We start from the raw sequence: 17,469 nt of genomic DNA, 5'->3' as shown, positions 1-17,469 counted from the left end.
AACGGGAAAGCAGATTATTATCTAAACGGTGGCCGATTGGGAAAGGGGGAGATGCAGCGAGACCTGGGTGTCATGGTACACCAGTCATTGAAGGTAGGCATGCAGGTGCAGCAGGCAGTAAAGAAAGCGAATGGCATGTTGGCTTTCATAGCAAGAGGATTTGAGTATAGGAGCAGGGAGGTTCTACTGCAGTTGTACAGGGTCTTGGTGAGACCACACCTGGAGTATTGCGTACAGTTTTGGTCTCCAAATCTGAGGAAGGACATTATTGCTATAGAGGGAGTGCAGAGAAGGTTCACCAGACTGATTCCTGGGATGTCAAAACAGTCTTAAAAGAAAGACTGGATAGACTTGGTTTATACTCTCTAGAATTTAGGAGATTGAGAGGGGATCTTATAGAAACTTACAAAATTCTTAAGGGGTTGGATAGGCTAGATGCAGGAAGATTGTTCCCGATGTTCGGGAAGTCCAGGACAAGGGGTCACAGCTTAAGGATAAAGGGGAAATCCTTTAAAACCGAGATGAGAAGAACTTTTTTCACACAGAGTGGTGAATCTCTGGAACTCTCTGCCACAGAGGGTAGTCGAGGCCAGTTTTCATTGGCTATATTTAAGAGGGAGTTAGATGTGGCCCTTGTGGCTAAGGGGATCAGAGGGTATGGAGAGAAGGCAGGTACGGGATACTGAGTTGGATGATCAGCCATGATCATATTGAATGGCGGTGCAGGCTCGAAGGGCCGAATGGCCTACTCCTGCACCTAATTTCTATGTTTCTATGTTGTGAAAGTATAGCAGGCAGCACAATACCAGAGTGCAGAATATCGTGTTATAATGTTACATTTACAGAGGAAGTGCAGAATTCTTTTTAAAGCGCATGTTGTGCTATGAGGTAGGTTGGGAGATCAGGGCAACACCCTAGCTTATGGGAGGATTATTCAGCAGCCTGATAATGAAGGGGAAGAAGCTATTCCCTCATCTGGCGGTGTGTGCTTTCAAGCTTTTGTATCTTGTGCCCGACAGAAGAGGGGAGAAGAGAGGAATAGCTGGGGTGAAAATGGCCCTTGACTATGTTAGCTGCTTTACTGAGGCAGTGTGAAGTGTAGATTGAATCAATGCGGTTGGGTGGCGAGGTTAGTGTGTGTGATGGACTGGGTTACTTCTACAACCCTCTGTTATTTCTTGTGGTCACAGTCTTGAAGAAAAAATTTCATATTTAATATAGGGCAGTTAATTCCGTGCATGATATCAACAACAACTGTGTTTCCTTTCTTTCCCTTTATAGCATTCCAAGGAACTGTTTACTCCGTAACACCTTATCACTTGGAGTAACTCAGTGGGACACATTGCCTATTCCTTCTCTCCAGAGACGCAGCCTGTCCCGCTGAGTTACTCCAGCTTTTTGTGTCTATCTTCGGTTTAAACCAGCATCTGCAGTGAAAGACAACACAAGGCTATGTAGTTCAGAGCTTATTTGGTGGTTGTGGTGCTTAACAACTAGATGGCTGTAGGGAAGAAGCTGTTCCTGAACCTGGATATTACCGTTTTCAGACTCCTGTACCTTCCTCCCGATGGCAGGGGTGAAATGATTCTGCACAGAAGCCCATAATGCTGCCTCCTTGCCACCAGGAAGGCCAAACATGGAGTGTGTGACTGCTTTGTAGACCGCCTCTGTTCACCCTGCAAAGCCCCACTTTAGTCCCACTCAGATCCTCAGCCACTTCCGCCGTTCCCATCAATCTATGTGTAGAGCACCTCATCCTTCAATTAAATATTTTATGTTCTTCTGGTACCAACACTGACACAATAAGATGTAATGATTTTCTTCTTCCCATTTACACCTCCTCCACTACATCTCCTTGTTCCTTGCATACTTCACCCTCACTATCATGCCTTCATCATGTATCTTCGTATTTAATCCTCTCATCTCCCACTTTAAGGGTCTCGACCCGAAACGTCACCCTTTCCTTCTCTCCAGAGATGCTGCCGGTCCCGTTGAGCATGTTGCGTCTATCTTCCTTTTTCATTCTTTCCTTCTCCTCCCCACTTTCCCCACACGCTCATTTAAAAAAAAAATCTTCTGGGGGGGGGGAAAAGTGTATTATCCTGAAACATTGTGTTTATTCTTCTCTCCGCAGCTGCTGCCTGAGCTGCTGAGAATTTCCAGCATTGTTTGTGTTTTTACTACTAATAATTCTGTATTGCCCAAATAGATCGAACGGGGTGACCTCAGTGGTTTGAACCGGGTGACGGTCGTCAGTCACCTTTCTCATCCTTGGGGAATAGCCATATACCAGGGCTTCCTTTACTACACGGATAATGATTACGAAGTCATTGAACGCGTGGACAAGGCCACGGGGGAAAACGCGGTGATGCTGAGGAATAATCTTGCGGGACTGATGTCCCTCAGAGTTAACTTCCGGGACAGTAAGTACCACTCGTCATGTGTTAAGCATCGAGTAAAACTCCCTGGATGGCACCGCAGCGGTGACAAATGTGAAAAGCGCAGGGTCAAACTGTTGTAATGTAGCAATGTTACAAAATATTGAGATTTTAAAAATGAAGTCTGCAATTTATCCCATCAGATAAAGCAACCTAATTCACTTTCATACCTTCAGTATTAAAAAAGTTATGGCCATTTTCATACTCGGAAATTAGCATCTTGTTCCCTAATGATTTTGCATTGACTTAACACAAAAAGTTTTGATCAAGGAGAGTGAAATGGCCATAACGTTATTAAAAATTAAGAGAACTGAAAGAAATGTTCAGTTATTATAGATAGAAGCATTCTGAAACAAATCTTACTTGGATGACCTGAAATTAAAGCATATAATTAGTTAGTTACCCAATTGTAGCTAATTCCAAAATTCAATTACTAGATCTAAACATCTATCCATTTCTTAAGAAAAGATTAACATTTTTAAATAGCCTAAGTGTCCAAAGAACATTCACACAAGAATTCACAATAAAACATGATTTTTAAATCTCATTGACATTAATTTATAGGCCAAATGGAAGGGATTTAGTGTTCAATTGCTGTAAATTAATGGCCATTTAAATCAGCTTGCGAGTGGGATTCTGTGGAACGCGCTGGTTTGGAACGCTGCCATTGCGGTGGATTTGTAGCCCATATGCCCAGAAAGATACTGCGGGATTGAATAGGGCCCCCAAGTCAGCTACTCGCAACATAACATTTTGAATAAAGGTTTTAATGTATAAATAAACAACCTACCTTGCCTTGTTCCCTACATGAGATCCGTCCCATTGTCGGGGTTCGCGGCTTTAGAGGATGATTTTTAATCTACTATAACAATTAAATAACCCAACATAGTTTGGAAAATAGCTGCAGCGAACAAATTTCGCAGCGATTTTTCGTCAGCAACTAAGTAGGCTGAACAACATCGATTTCAACAGCCTAGAGAAAATCGCGTTTTAAACCCGCCCCCCCCCCCCTCAAAGGCGCCAAAGTCGCGCACACGGGCAGCGGCAGAACTGCAGCGCTGCTGAAGGTAAGTTCTGCAACATATCTATGTAACGGCTTCATCGCTTTAGTTACTTTAGCCAACACACATATTTAATGTTAGGTTTAGTTTAGTTTGGATACGCAGGGTGGAACTCAGCCCAGTCGGCTCAGCGAGTCCATGCCGACCAGCAATCACCCGTGCACTAGTTCTATCCTACACTCTAGGGACAATTTGAAGAATCCAATTAACCTCAAATCTGTACGTGGTTGGGATGTGGGAGGAACCCAGAACACCTGGTGAAAACCTACACGGCCACAGGGAGAAGATGCCAACTTTGTACAGACCCCACCCATAGTCAGGGTAGAACACAGGTCTCTAGCACTGTGTAAAACAGCAACTCTACTGCTGCTCCACTGTGCCGCCCCTACTTAATATCTTAATACGAGTTAAATACAGGTCAATTGGTGATACTTTGTCTCTGAGTCAGAAAATGATCTAAAGCGTTACAGGCGCTGTCCGTTCAGTGGTGAAGTTAATCAGCGCCTATCTTGGTCCAGGTGGTCAGACATGACATCTCCTGAAGTAGACATGGAACTTATCTCCAGTGTTCTGGACACACTCTCCCCCTCACTCAACATCAACAGAGTCGTACACTGTTTGTGGGAGCTTGCTGTGTTAAAATAACTACTGAAATTACTGTGCCCAAACAACGACTAAACCAATAGTACATCATAGGCTGTAAAGCACTTTAGGTCATAAGGTCATGTGACAGGAGAAGGATCAGGCCATTCGGCCCATCAAGTCTACTCCACCATTCAATCATGGCTGATCTATCTCTCACTTCTAACCCCATTCTCCTGCCTTCTCCCCATAACCCCTGACACCGGTTATGAAAACCGCAATATAAATGGAAGTCTCTCTTTTCTCTCAACCATAATTAGTCCATTCATAGGGACATAGAGTGATACAGTGTGGAAAAAGGTCCTTCAGCCCAACTTGTCAACACTGGCCAACATGTCCCAGCTACACTAGACCCACCTGCCTGCACTTGGTCCATATCCCTCCAAACCGGTCCTATCCATCCCCATCCATCTATCCTATTCATCCCCATTGACAAACAAGGACATCTCTTATTTATTCTGAAAGCCCCTTAACAAATGCTCAAACATTTGTAACCACTGAGGTGTTCTGTTCTGTAATGCACTGCTGGAAATAATCCACAACCAGAATATTATAGACATTAGTTTACATTAGAGATGCAATGCGGAAACAGGCCATTCGGCCCACCGAGTATGCACCAACCAGCGATCACCCCCTACACTAAGACACTATCCTACACACAAGGGACAATTTATTTTGCAATTCGCCGCAGAAAATTAACCAAGAAACCTGTTTGTCTTTGGATGGGATGAAATGGAGCACCCAGAGAAATCCCACGTGGTCACAGGGAGAACGTACAAACTCCGCACAGACCACCCGCGATCAGGATCGAAAAAGGGTCGCTGATGCATTAAGGCAGCAACTCTACCGCTGCACCACTAATGTTTTGGGTCAGAACCCTTCTACAGAGAAGGGTCCAGACCTAAAAAGTAATCTATCCTTGTTCTCCAGAGATACTGCCTGACCTCAGCGTTACTCCAGCACTCTGTGTCCTTTTGTATGCAGAAATAGTGCATAGTTTGTGCCACTTTGGGACAATATGTTAAGATAGTGTGAAGCTACATCAGCAGCCTGGTCTAAGTGTATGCGTTGTGTTTGTGTTCTAGAGTCCGCGGGTTCCTCCAATGGCTGCAGTAACAACCTTGGGCTGTGTGAGCAGCTCTGCCTGCCCCGGCCAGCTGGAGCCCACAAGTGTGCCTGTACAACTGGCTTCCGCATGAACCCAGACAACCACTCCTGCTCGGCCATCAACTCTTTTGTGGTCGTGTCGCAGCTGAATGTTATCCGGGGATTCAACCTGAACCCAGGGGACCATTCCGAAGCTATGGTCCCGGTGGGCGGTGAGGGTAAGTGTGGTGTGTCTGGTTTACAATTGTGACGCACGCACGCACATGCACACGCGCACACACACACGCGCACACACACACGCCGTACACACACTCACACATACACGCGTGCACATGTACTCACACGTACTCATGCGCACACTCATACATGCGCACACATGTACACACACTCGCATACACACACACGTACACATACACACACACGTACACACACTCTAACGTACATGCACACATACACACACATATGCGCACACATATATATATCGATGTGTACACACACATGTACATACACACATGTACACACGTATGTACATACACATGGCAGCACTTAGTGTCCCATTTTATGCAGAATATCACACACACACACACACACACACATACACACACACAGACACACACACACACACACACACACACACACACACACACACACACACACACACACACACACACACACACACACACACACACACACACACACACACACACCAACCGTCGATTTAAACCAGCATCTGCAGTTCTTTCCTATATATACATCGATGTATATATACACACACACACACACACACACACACACACACACACACACATATATATTGGTGTATACCCACACGCGCACACACACACATACATACACGCATACATATATATACATCTGCTTAACCTGCCAGTGGATCAAACAAGCTGATGTACCAGTGGGATAATCATATTTTCCAATACCAATTCAATAATTCATGGCAAATGTTTCAAGGATCTCCCTTCATTTTTCTGAGAATTGTATTGTCACAACATTTGATAACTTTAATTAAAATTATTGATGAATTTCCTCTCTTCATTGCATAGTTTAAGGACCCAGACCAATTCCTTCCCTCCTTCCTCACACCCAGCATCCAACAATGATCTATTCTACATTTTTCTTGACCTTTATCTCTTTTGATATCTCGTTTTCACACCTTACTCATCCTTATCTCTGTGTCTCCCTCTCTCCTGACATCAGTCTGAAGAAGGGTCTCGACCCAAAACGTCACCCATTCCTTCTCTCCAGAGATGTTGCCTGCTGAGTTAAATCAAGTCAAGAGAGTCGAGAGTGCTTTATTGACATATGTCCCGGATGGGACAATGAAATTCTTACTTGCTGCAGCACAACAGAATATGTAATCATTGTATACAACAGGGGGAGAGGACAAAAAAGTTCAGTAAATAACAAAAATAGTGCAATAATATAGTCTTTTGCAGTTCAGAGCTCAGAGCTTATTTGTTGTCGTGTTTAATAGCCTGATGGCTATAGGGAAGAAGCTGTTCCTGAACCTGGACGTTACAGATTTCAGGCTCCTGTACCTTCCTGATCACAGTGGTGAGATGAGTGGCCAGGATAGTGTGGGTCTTTGATGATGTTGGATGCCTTTTTGAGGCAGCGACCGATAGATCCCTTCAACGGTGGGGAGGTCAAAGCCGGTGATGGACTGAGCAGTGGAAGTTCAAGTTGCCGAACCAGGCCACGATGCAGCCAGTCAAAATGCCCTCTACTGTGCACCTGTAGAGGTTTAGGAGAATCCTCTACAGCATGCCGGATCTCCGTAATCTTCTCGGGAAGTAGATTCACTGATGTGCCTTCTTTATAACTGCATCGGTGTGCTGGGTCCAGGATAGATCTTCGGAAATATGCACGCCCAGGAATGTGAAGTTTTTGACCCTCTCCACCATCGTCCCATTGATGTGAACTGGATGATTTGTCCTCACCCTTCCCCTACTAAAGTCCACAATCAGTTCCCTGGTCTTATTGATGTTGAGAGCAAAGTTGATGTGCCGGCACCATTTGGTCAGTCGGTCGATCTCACTTCTATACTCTGACTCATCAGAATTACTCCAGCTTTTTATGTCTATCCAGAATGTTCTTAGATATGTACACAACAAAAGAGCATAATAATGGCAATGTTATTATTGTTTTGCTTTAGGCCGCTTTGCCCTGCATGTGGATGTGCATGTATCTGCAGGGTTCATATACTGGTGTGACTACAGTACTGTGCCACAGCGGAATGCTATTCGCAGAATTAAACCTGATGGATCTTCCTTCAACACCATTGTCTCTTCAGGAATTGGTCAGAATGGGATCCGGGGCATAGCACTGGACTGGGTGGCAGGTCAGTTTACATCGACAAAGCCCGAATAGACATCCAGAACTTACTAAGTAGAAACCTAGTAGTTAGGGACGGCACGGTGGCGCACCAGCATAGTTGCTGCCTAATAGCCCTGTCCCACTGTACGAGTTCATTCAAAGAGTTCTCCCGTGTTTGCTCTGATTCGAACTCGGAGATTTACGGTAATGGCCGCTAGCAGGTACTCGGGGCTCTCGTGGACATTTTTCAAACATGTTGAAAAATCTTTACGAGTCTTCCCGAGCTTACCTGCCGTTACCGTTACGAGCCGCTAAGAGACGTCCCCGAGCTCCGGCGTACCCGCTACGTTCATTCTACGTGCTCACCATAAGTTTGATTTTTTTAATAAACTCGGGAGAGCTCCTGGAATGTCCTCGTAGAGTGGGCCAGGGCTTTTACAGCGCCAGAGACCCGGGTTCAAATCTGTATATTTTCCCCGTGACCTGCGTGGGCTTTCTTTGGGATCTTCGCTTTCCTTCCACACTCCAAAGAAATACAGGTTCGTAGGTTGCTTGGCTTGGTAAAATTGTAAGTTGTCCCGAGTGTATGTAGGTGTGCAGGGATCGCTGGTCAGCGCGAACTCGGTGGGCCGAAAGGCCTCTTTCCACGCTATTCCTTGAATCTAATCCAAACCAAAAGGATCAAAGAAGTGCAGATGCTGATTTACACAAAAGGACACAAAGTGCTGGAGTAACTTAGCGGGTCAGGCAGCATCTTGCGAGAACAGTGTCTGAAGGAAGGTCCAGACCTATCCGTGTTCTCCAGATATGCTGCCTGACCCACTGAGTTACTCCAGCATTTCTTGGCAACAAATTGTTGTTATATTGGAAAAAAAAGCTACTGGGACTCAATATTGAACAATTACTTTTAATACTAACTGATTTTTTTTTTTAAATACAGATATCATTAGACAGATACCAGATAAAAAAATCTTTTGAAGTGTGTTAATTGTATGAAAATGTAAGAAGGCATACTTCTAAAATATAAACCACATTATTGATCCTGAACAAAGTTAAGATCTATTCATAGTAAAAAAAATAATCCTCAATTAATTATCTTGAACACTTAAAAGACACTTGGACAGGTACATAGATAGGAAAGATTTAGTGGGATATGGGCCAAAGCCAGAGAAGTAGGACTAGCTCAGTTAGACAACTTGGTCGGCATGGACTAGTTGGGACAATTACAATTACGAAGATTGAACATGCCTATTATTGAAACAAGTTGCTAAGTTTGTATTTGTAAGTAATTATTGTTACCTGTTTAGGTGCAGTCGGTTCTAAAATTGCAAAATATAAATAATTACAAAACAGTTGATCACATTTCAGATTTTGGATTTGCATCCCATGCTATTAGCTGTATAAACTGTAAGTCTTGGATTTTTTTAAGGCAGAAATGGATAGATTCTTGATTAGTACAGGTGTCGGGGGTTATGGTGGAGAAGGCTGGAGAATGGGGTTAGGAGGGAGAGATAGATCAGCCATGATTGAATGGCGGAGTAGACATGATGGGTCGAATGGCTTAATTCTGCTCCGATCACACATGACCTTATGACTTGTAACGAGTTGAATATTTTGCACCATCCTGTATATTTGGAAATCTCTGTGCAAATAAACAGAATATTTTGGGGTGGTTGTCAAAGTGAAAGCGATGGAGAGGATGATTGGAGGCGATATGGGGAGATGTGATACCAGACCCGGCAGAGAGGCAGGCCCACGGTTACAGAGATCATGTTAGTGTGGTCTGGTACCATGTTATAGGAAAGATGTTGTTACGTGGGAAAGGGTACAGAGAAGATTTACGAGGATGTCTCCAGGACTCGAGGGTCTGAGCTACAGGAAGAGGTTGAGCAGGCTGGGACTCTATTCCTTGGAGCGCAGGAGGACGAGGGGTGATCATATAGAATCATGAGAGGAATAGATCAGGTAGATGCCCAGAGTTGGGGAATCGAGAACCAGAGGACATTGGCTCAAAGTGAGGAGGGATAAGAATCTGAGGGGTAACTTTTTCACATAAAGGGAAGTGGGTGTATGGAACGAGCTGCCACATCAGGTAGTTGAGTGCAGGGACTATTGCAAAGTTTAAGAAAGATTTAGACAGGTACATGGATAGGACAGGCTTAGAGGGATATGAGCCACATGCAGGCAGGTGGGATTAGTGTGGATGGGACATGTTGATCCATGTGGGCAAGTTGGGCTGAAGGGCCTGTTTCCACGTTGTATGACTCCATGACTCTATTAGTGTTTCCCATGTGCTGAGGTGTGTATTTTGAACATTTAGAGAAAAGCATTGTCTTTATTCATCCCAAGCACTCCTGACACCAACATCAGGCATCCCAAGGGAGGTCAAAATAAATTGATATAGTGCATAGTTCCAAAAATGATGATATGCATAACAACACACTTGTTGGTGTTAGATTGTATGTGGCTTTAACCTCTGAAATCGCAGCATACAAATTGGCCCTAAAACTGATTCAGTACTCAAGTATGGACTGTAGTTGAACAGAGAACATAGACCAATGCAGCACAGGGACAGGCCCTTCGGCCCATATGTCTGGGCTTTTAAGTTTAGTTTAGAGATACAGGCCCTTCAGCGAACCAAGTCAGCACCGACCAGCGACCCCCCCCCAACACTAACACTGTCCTGTACACACTAGGGACAATTTTACACATCCATTTACACCAAGCCGATTAACCTACACACCTGTACGTCTTTGGAGTGTGGGAGGAAACCGAAGATCTCTGGGAAAACCCACGCAGTCACGGGGAGAACGTAGAAACTCCGTACAAACAGCACCCGTAGTCAGGATCAAACCTGGATCTCTGGTGCTGTGAGGCAGTGGTTCTACCGCTGCACCACCGTGCCACCCCACTGCGCTAAACGTGATGCCAAGATAAACTACTCTCGTCTGCACGTGATCCATGCACCCCAAACTATTTAAATTGTATATTATCAACAGACAGAGTGGATGTGAAGAGGATGTTTCCATAGTGGGAGAGTCTAGGACCAGAGGGCACAGCCTCAGAATAAAAGAACATACCACTAAGATGAGGAGGAATTTCTTTAGTCAGGGTGGTGAATCTGTGGGATTTAAAGACACACAGCGGTGGAGGCAAAGTCAATGGATGTTTTTAAAGCGGATATTGGCAGGTTCTTGCTTTATAAGGGCATTGGAGGTTATGGCGAGAAGGCAGGAGAATGGGGTTGCAAATGAAAGATAGATCAGCCATGATTGAATGGGGGAGTAGACTCGGTGGGATGAATGGCCGAATTCTGCTCCTATAACTTACAATCTTCTAATCAAACGACTGTGCTAAACATTTGTTATCCTTCACTCCCTGCTGTAGGCAACCTGTATTTCACCAATGCTTTCCTCACGGAAACCTACATAGAGGTCGTCAGCCTGAACACCAGCTTTCGCAGGGTCCTCATCAAGACCCGAGTGGACCGGCCAAGGCACATTGTGGTCAACCCGAAACTCCGATACATCTTCTGGGCCGACTACGGGCAGCGCCCCAAAATTGAGCGAGCCTTCCTGGACGGCTCCAACAGGTCGGTGTTGTTGGACGATGGTATCGTCATGCCCCGCGGCCTGACGGTGGACTATACCAACGACTACATCTACTGGATCGATGACTCCCTGGACCTGATCGCCAGGGTCTCCCCGGACGGCAAAGAGCGCCAGATTATCCGCTACGGGAGCCGTTACCCAACCCCGCTGGGGATCTGCATCTTTGAAAACACCATGATCTGGGTGGACAGAAACCTGAAGAAGGTCCTACGGGCCAGCAAGGAGCCCGGCAACGTGGATCCGCCGACGGTGATCCGGGACAACCTCGACCTGCTGAGGGACGCGGTCATATTTGACCGGAGGGCTCAACCGACGTCGCCCCAAGCGCTCAACGGCAACCCTTGCTTGGAGAACCAAGGAGGCTGTGCCCAATTCTGCTTCGCGCTGCCGGGGGTACAGGCGGCGAGGTGCGGCTGTGCCCACGGCCGACTGGAGGCCAACGGCTGGCAGTGCTCGGTCACCACCGGCAGCTTCCTCATCTTCGCCACCGAGTCCTCCGTCCGCAGCCTTCACCTGGACATCAGTGACCACAGGGCGCCCTTCCCCACCATCAAAGTGGACCCGACGGCCGTGGCGTTGGACTACGACAGCAGCGATAGACGTATCTACTTCACTCAGAGCCTCGGCCGTGGGCTCAGCAGAATCAGCTATATCAGTGTGGAAGCAAGCACTGCCTCACCTGTGCAGGTGATAACAGGTAAGCTCCAGCACCCCTTCATGCTTAGCACCTGGCTACTCTTCAGGTTCATTATTGTCACGTGTACCGAGGCACAGTGAAAAGCTCTGTCGTGCAGTCTATAGAACGTTTAGTCTGGCTGCATTTGGAGTATTGTGTGCAGTTATGGGCACCCCATTACAGGAAGGACGTGGGGAGGGTGCAGAGGAGGTTCACCAGAATGCTGAAACACCGAACTGCAGCCAAAGACAGTCACAAAGTGGTGGCCTAACTCAGCGGGTCAGGCAACATTTCTGGAGGAAAAAAGATGGGTGACGTTTTGGGTCGGGACACTTCCTCAAACCAGAATGCTGCTTGGCTTCGAGAGTTTCAGATACAGGGAGACGTTGGACTGTTTTCTCTGGAATGTTGGAGGTTGTGGGGAGACTTGATAGAAGTATATATAGAATTATGAGAGGCCTGGATTGGGCTGACAGTTTGAACTGTCCCTGTCCAACACTAGAGGGCATAGCTAAAAGGTGTAAAGTTCAATGCAGTTGCGTGAGGCAAGTTGTTTACACAATGTGGTGGGGGCCTTGAACACATTACAGTGATGGAGGCACATACCCTAGTGGTGTTTAAAAGGCTTTTAGATAGGCACATGGAAGTGCAGGGAATAGAGGGAAAAGGATCATGTACAGGCAGATGAAATCAGTTTAACTTGGCATCATGTTGTTTAAGAAGGAACTGCAGATACTGGAGAATCGAAGGTACACAAAAAAGCTGGAGAAACTTAGCGGTTGCAGCAGCATCTATGGAGCGAAGGAAATGGGCAACGTTTCGGGTCTGAAGAAGGGTTTCGGCCCGAAACGTTGCCTATTTGCTTCGCTCCATAGATGCTGCTGCACCCGCTGAGTTTCTCCAGCTTTTTTGTGTAACTTGGCATCAACATTGTAGGCCAAAGAGCCTGCTCCTGTGCCGAACTGTTCTATGTTCTATCCAATCAGATCAAAAAATACTCTACATCAATATAATCAGGTCAAACTCAAGTTCAATAGGTAGAGCAAAGGGGAAGATATACAGTGCAGAATATAGTTCTCAGCATGGTAGCACATCAGTTCCAGAGACAAAGTCCAATGTCTGCAATGGGGTAGAGGTGAATCAGACAGTATCCTAGTGTTTGGGTTGTTTCCCTTGGCTTAGTTAGACATAGCGTGGAAACATGCCCTTTGGCCCACGGTGGGCATGCCAACCAATGATCACCCCATACTTAGGCTGTACCTTTTCATACCTCTAGTTTCCCTCTCCCCTGACACTCAGTCTGAGGAAGGATCTCGACCAATAGACAATAGGTGCAGGAGTAGGCCATTCAGCTCATCGAGCTAGCACCGCCATTCACTGTGATCATGGCTGATCATCCACAATCAGTACCCCGTTCCTGCCTTCCCCACATACCACTTGACTCCGCTATCTTTAAGAGCTCTATCTAACTCTCTCTTGAAAATATCCAGATAATCGACCTCCACCGCCATCCGAGCCAGAGAATTCCACAGACTCACACCTCTCTGGGTGAAAAAGTGTTTCCTCATCTGCGTTCCAAATGCCTTACCCCTTATTCTTAAACTGTGGCCCCTGGTTCTGGACACCCCCAGCATCAAGACCATGTTTCCTGCCTCTAGCCTGTCCAATCCCTTAATAATCTTATATGTTTCAATAAGATCCCCTCTTATCCTTCTAAATTCCAGTGTATACAAGCCGAGTAGCTCCATCTTTCAACATATGACAGTCCCGCCATCCCAGGAATTAACCTCGTGAACCTATGCTGCACTTTCTAAATAGCAAGAATGTCCTTCCTCAAATTTATTTTTTTTGTTTTTTTTTTTAATTTTATTTTTATTAGCAGTACAGTAAATCACATTAATACATCGCATATATCTTATTACATTATGTTGTACCATTTCATTTTTTGAGCTTTAAAAAAGATAGAAATAAAAGAAGTAAGGAAAGTAAGCAAGAATCGTGAAGGTGCAGGAAAGTGTTGGGAGAAGAGAACCCCTTAGGGAAGGAATTAGAGAAGGAAGCAAAGATAAGAAATAAGACCCTAGAAAGAAAAGAAAAAAAAGAAGAAAGGAAAATCAATCGCTCTATTGTAACACAAAACTCCGCAAAAAAGGATATACCAACCGTGTTTTTATTAAAAATTTATTTTATATCCCCCGTTACCAGATCCTGGTAGCCTTTATGTTTTAACTTATTATTGCACCTTATGCTTGTAATAGTTCCATAAATGCAGACCACGTCTTTTGGAAGTGATCTGCTTTGCCTGCTAGGAGGAGTCTCATCTCTTCCAAGTGTAGTGTTTCGAACATGTTTGAAATCCACATTTTTGTTGTTGGTATTGGAGCATTTTTCCAAAATGTAAGTATAAGCTTTTTTCCCATTATTAGGCCATAATTAAGTAAGTTCTTTTGAAACATATTTAATTCTGGGTTACCTTCCGATATTCCAAAAATGATCCATTCTACTTTGGGTAGTAGTTTTGTTTTAAATAATTTTGTAAAGATTTCAAATATTTCGTTCCAGAATTTTTGGATTTTTATACAGAAAACAAAAGAGTGCACTATGTTAGCTTCTTGTGACTGACATTTATCACAAATGGGTGAGACATTGGGGAAAAGTTTATTTATTTTAGTTTTTGAATAATATAGTCTATGTGATGTTTTATATTGGATTAGAGTATGTCGTTCCTCAAATTTGGAGATCGAAAATGCACACAATACTCCAGGTGTTGTCTCACCAGGGGCCCTGTACAACTGCAGAAGGACATCTTTGCTCCTATACTCAACTCCTCTAGTTATGAAGGCCAACATGCCAATAGCTTTCTTCACTGCCTGCTGTACCTGCATTCCTACTTTCAGTGACTGTTCAGTACAAGGATACCCAGATCTCGCTGTACTTCCCCTTTTCCTAACTTGGCACCATTCAGATAATAACCTGCCTTCCTGTTCTTGCCACCAAAATGGATAACCTCACATGTATCCACATTAACCACACCTATTCCTTTTCTCATGAGATGCTGCCCGTCCCATTGAGTTACTCATATTCATTTTGTGTCTGTCTCATCTCGTACACTTGTTCTATCCTATAAATTAGGGACAACTTACAGAGGCCAATTGATCTACAAACCTGCACAATTTACGACTGTGGGAGGAAACCGGAGCACCCGGAGGAAACCCACGTGGTCACCCATGAGAACCGACACTCAGTACAGACTGCACCCATAGTCAGGATCGAACCCAGCAACTCTACCGGTGGGCCACTGTGCTGCGAACCTCCTCTACTTTTCCTTTCTTCTCCGCACTATTGATGGGGCTGCTTGATCGATACTCTGGAAATCTTTCCCTAAATATTTCCATCTTGCCACTCTTCCACTTCTTTTCCCGTGAGTTGCCCGTTCATCGTGTGGCTGGGTGATCATTTTGTTTTTCAGTTCAGGAAGCAGTGTTGTGTACATTAACGACTCCACAAAATGCAACTTGTTATCTGACAGGAATCGATGTAAAGTAGATATTAGATTTCTCAACCATTATTTCAACCAGTTAATATAATCACAGCAGAGGGCGGCACGGTGACGCAGCGGAAGAGTTGCTGCCTTACAGCACCAGGGACCAAGGTTCGATCCTGACGATGGGTGCTGTCTAGCCAGAGTTTGTACATTCTCCACGTGAACTGCGTGGGTTTTCTCCGAGATCTTCGGTTTCCACCCACACTCTAAAGACATACGGGTTTGTAGGTTAATTGGCTTGGTATCAATGTGAAATTGTCCCGAGTCTGTAGGATAGTGTGAATGTCCGGGGATCGCTAATCGGCGCAGACTCGGTGGGCCGATGAACCAGATTCCGCACTGTATCTCTAAACTAAACTAATTTAAACTAAACTAAGCCAGAGATTCGGGTTTGATCCCGACTGCAGGTAATGTCCGTACGGAGTTTATACGTTCTCCACATGACTGCACGAGTTTTCCGAAGAGCCTATTTTCCACGCTGTTTCTCTAAACTAAACTAATCCAAACTAAACAAATATGTAACATCTCTTAGTATAAGCAGTACATTGAATGAAGAGCAGTCTAGAGAAGATCAGAATAAGAAAACTATCAAGATCTCTGGTTACACTGGGAAATAGAAAGATTAAACGAGAACTTACCGTTTGATCTTTACTTTATGAGAATTTGAAGTGAGGGATTACGTGAAGAGCCCGCCAGCCCGCATGCGTGTCAATCTTCAAAGTAGCTGTATGAAACCACAGAATAGTTGCTGACCTAAGCTATAGGAAGATTAAAGGGCTAGAATTACCGAATGATCTTTATGAGAATAGGGTTGGAAGTGGAGGGCATGTAATCCCTCACTTCAACTTCTCATAAAATAAAGATCAAACTTCAAATGGTAAGTTCTCGTTTAATCTTTCTATTTTATTTCGAAGTCACGTGAGTGACTACGTGAAGATTTCAAAGCTCTGTGGTTTCATGCAGTGACACAATCTGTGTGTGAAACACACAATCTGTGTGTGAACAGATAAACCATTAATGGTAGGAAAAAACATGAGTTATTAATATCATGATGCTAACTTGCCATTACTAATGGCCATTGTTCTTAACTGGACCGTAGTCCCAATAGACTGTTGAGTTTGACAATAACTCATATAACACTGTGCATAATACTATTTGCAAATATCCAGACATATTCCACCAAATTTCATAATTTATTAACCTGCACTATGTAAACCTCATGCTGTATGATGAAAGGGAAATCCATTCTATTGGCTGCTAATGAGCCATCAGCAATATCTTGAGACTATTGAATAACAAAAGAACTATCTTCCATTTCATAGGCACTAGCAACTGAGTGCACTTGTATACCTAATGACATCCCCGATCTCTGCTCTGGTGGGTATGCTGTCAATCTCAAATGTACGCAATCCTGCTCATTTGCTTCTGAGATTATTTCTATAACAAGCTACCCTACTGTTAGTATGACGTAGGGACTAAGCCAGAGATTGAGTAAAAGCTGTGTTCTTTATGTTGAGATCAGTTGCTGAAAGCATAATCTTAAGATACTGGTCCCATTAGGAAAATTAGAGGAATATTTGCATAAAATGTTACTGATATACATTGCACATTATAATGAGTGTAGGCTATTAGAGTGGTCTAATAAAAGACACCCTGCATAACGTTAGAGAATAGTTGGTGACGAACCAATCATTTATGTCCCACTTATGGTACTACAGAAATGATAAAACCGCACAAGCAATGTCAATTGCGCTTTCACATAAAAGCTTTTTTAGGCTCAAACTGGAAGCCATACAAACCTCTGTTACTTCCGTATAAAATTGACTCGCATATGTTGTTCACAAGCTTCTCATAAAATCGTGCTGAGCTAGGTGCCCGAGAAGACACTGGCATGCAATATTGGAATTGGTGGAGAGGTGGAATATTGCATTGGTGACCAGCCCTCCGGTGTGATGCTGGGACCCAACGGGTCCCACTTAGTCTAGTATTACCTGAAACTCGATGACATAATGCCTTTAAATCTGAGAAGGGCAGCATAGGCTTTCACCACTAGCTT

At 44.5% G+C, this 17,469-nt stretch overlaps 1 protein-coding gene across 1 annotated transcript in view; it reads left to right on the top strand.

The window, feature by feature from the left end:
- The window catches only part of lrp2a (low density lipoprotein receptor-related protein 2a), a 281,896-nt gene that overhangs the window by 155,456 nt on the left and 108,971 nt on the right, over positions 1-17,469 (top strand). The window contains 4 exon segments of the mRNA XM_055637704.1: positions 2,210-2,423; positions 5,227-5,466; positions 7,422-7,607; positions 10,970-11,890. Of these exon segments, the coding sequence (XP_055493679.1) occupies positions 2,210-2,423; positions 5,227-5,466; positions 7,422-7,607; positions 10,970-11,890 (1,561 nt within the window).

Source organism: Leucoraja erinacea, chromosome 7 (genome assembly GCF_028641065.1).
Source record: "Leucoraja erinacea ecotype New England chromosome 7, Leri_hhj_1, whole genome shotgun sequence".
Lineage (NCBI taxonomy): Eukaryota > Metazoa > Chordata > Chondrichthyes > Rajiformes > Rajidae > Leucoraja > Leucoraja erinaceus.
The sequence above is the reverse complement of the archived record's forward strand: the minus strand, read 5'-3'. Positions and strand labels throughout refer to the sequence as shown.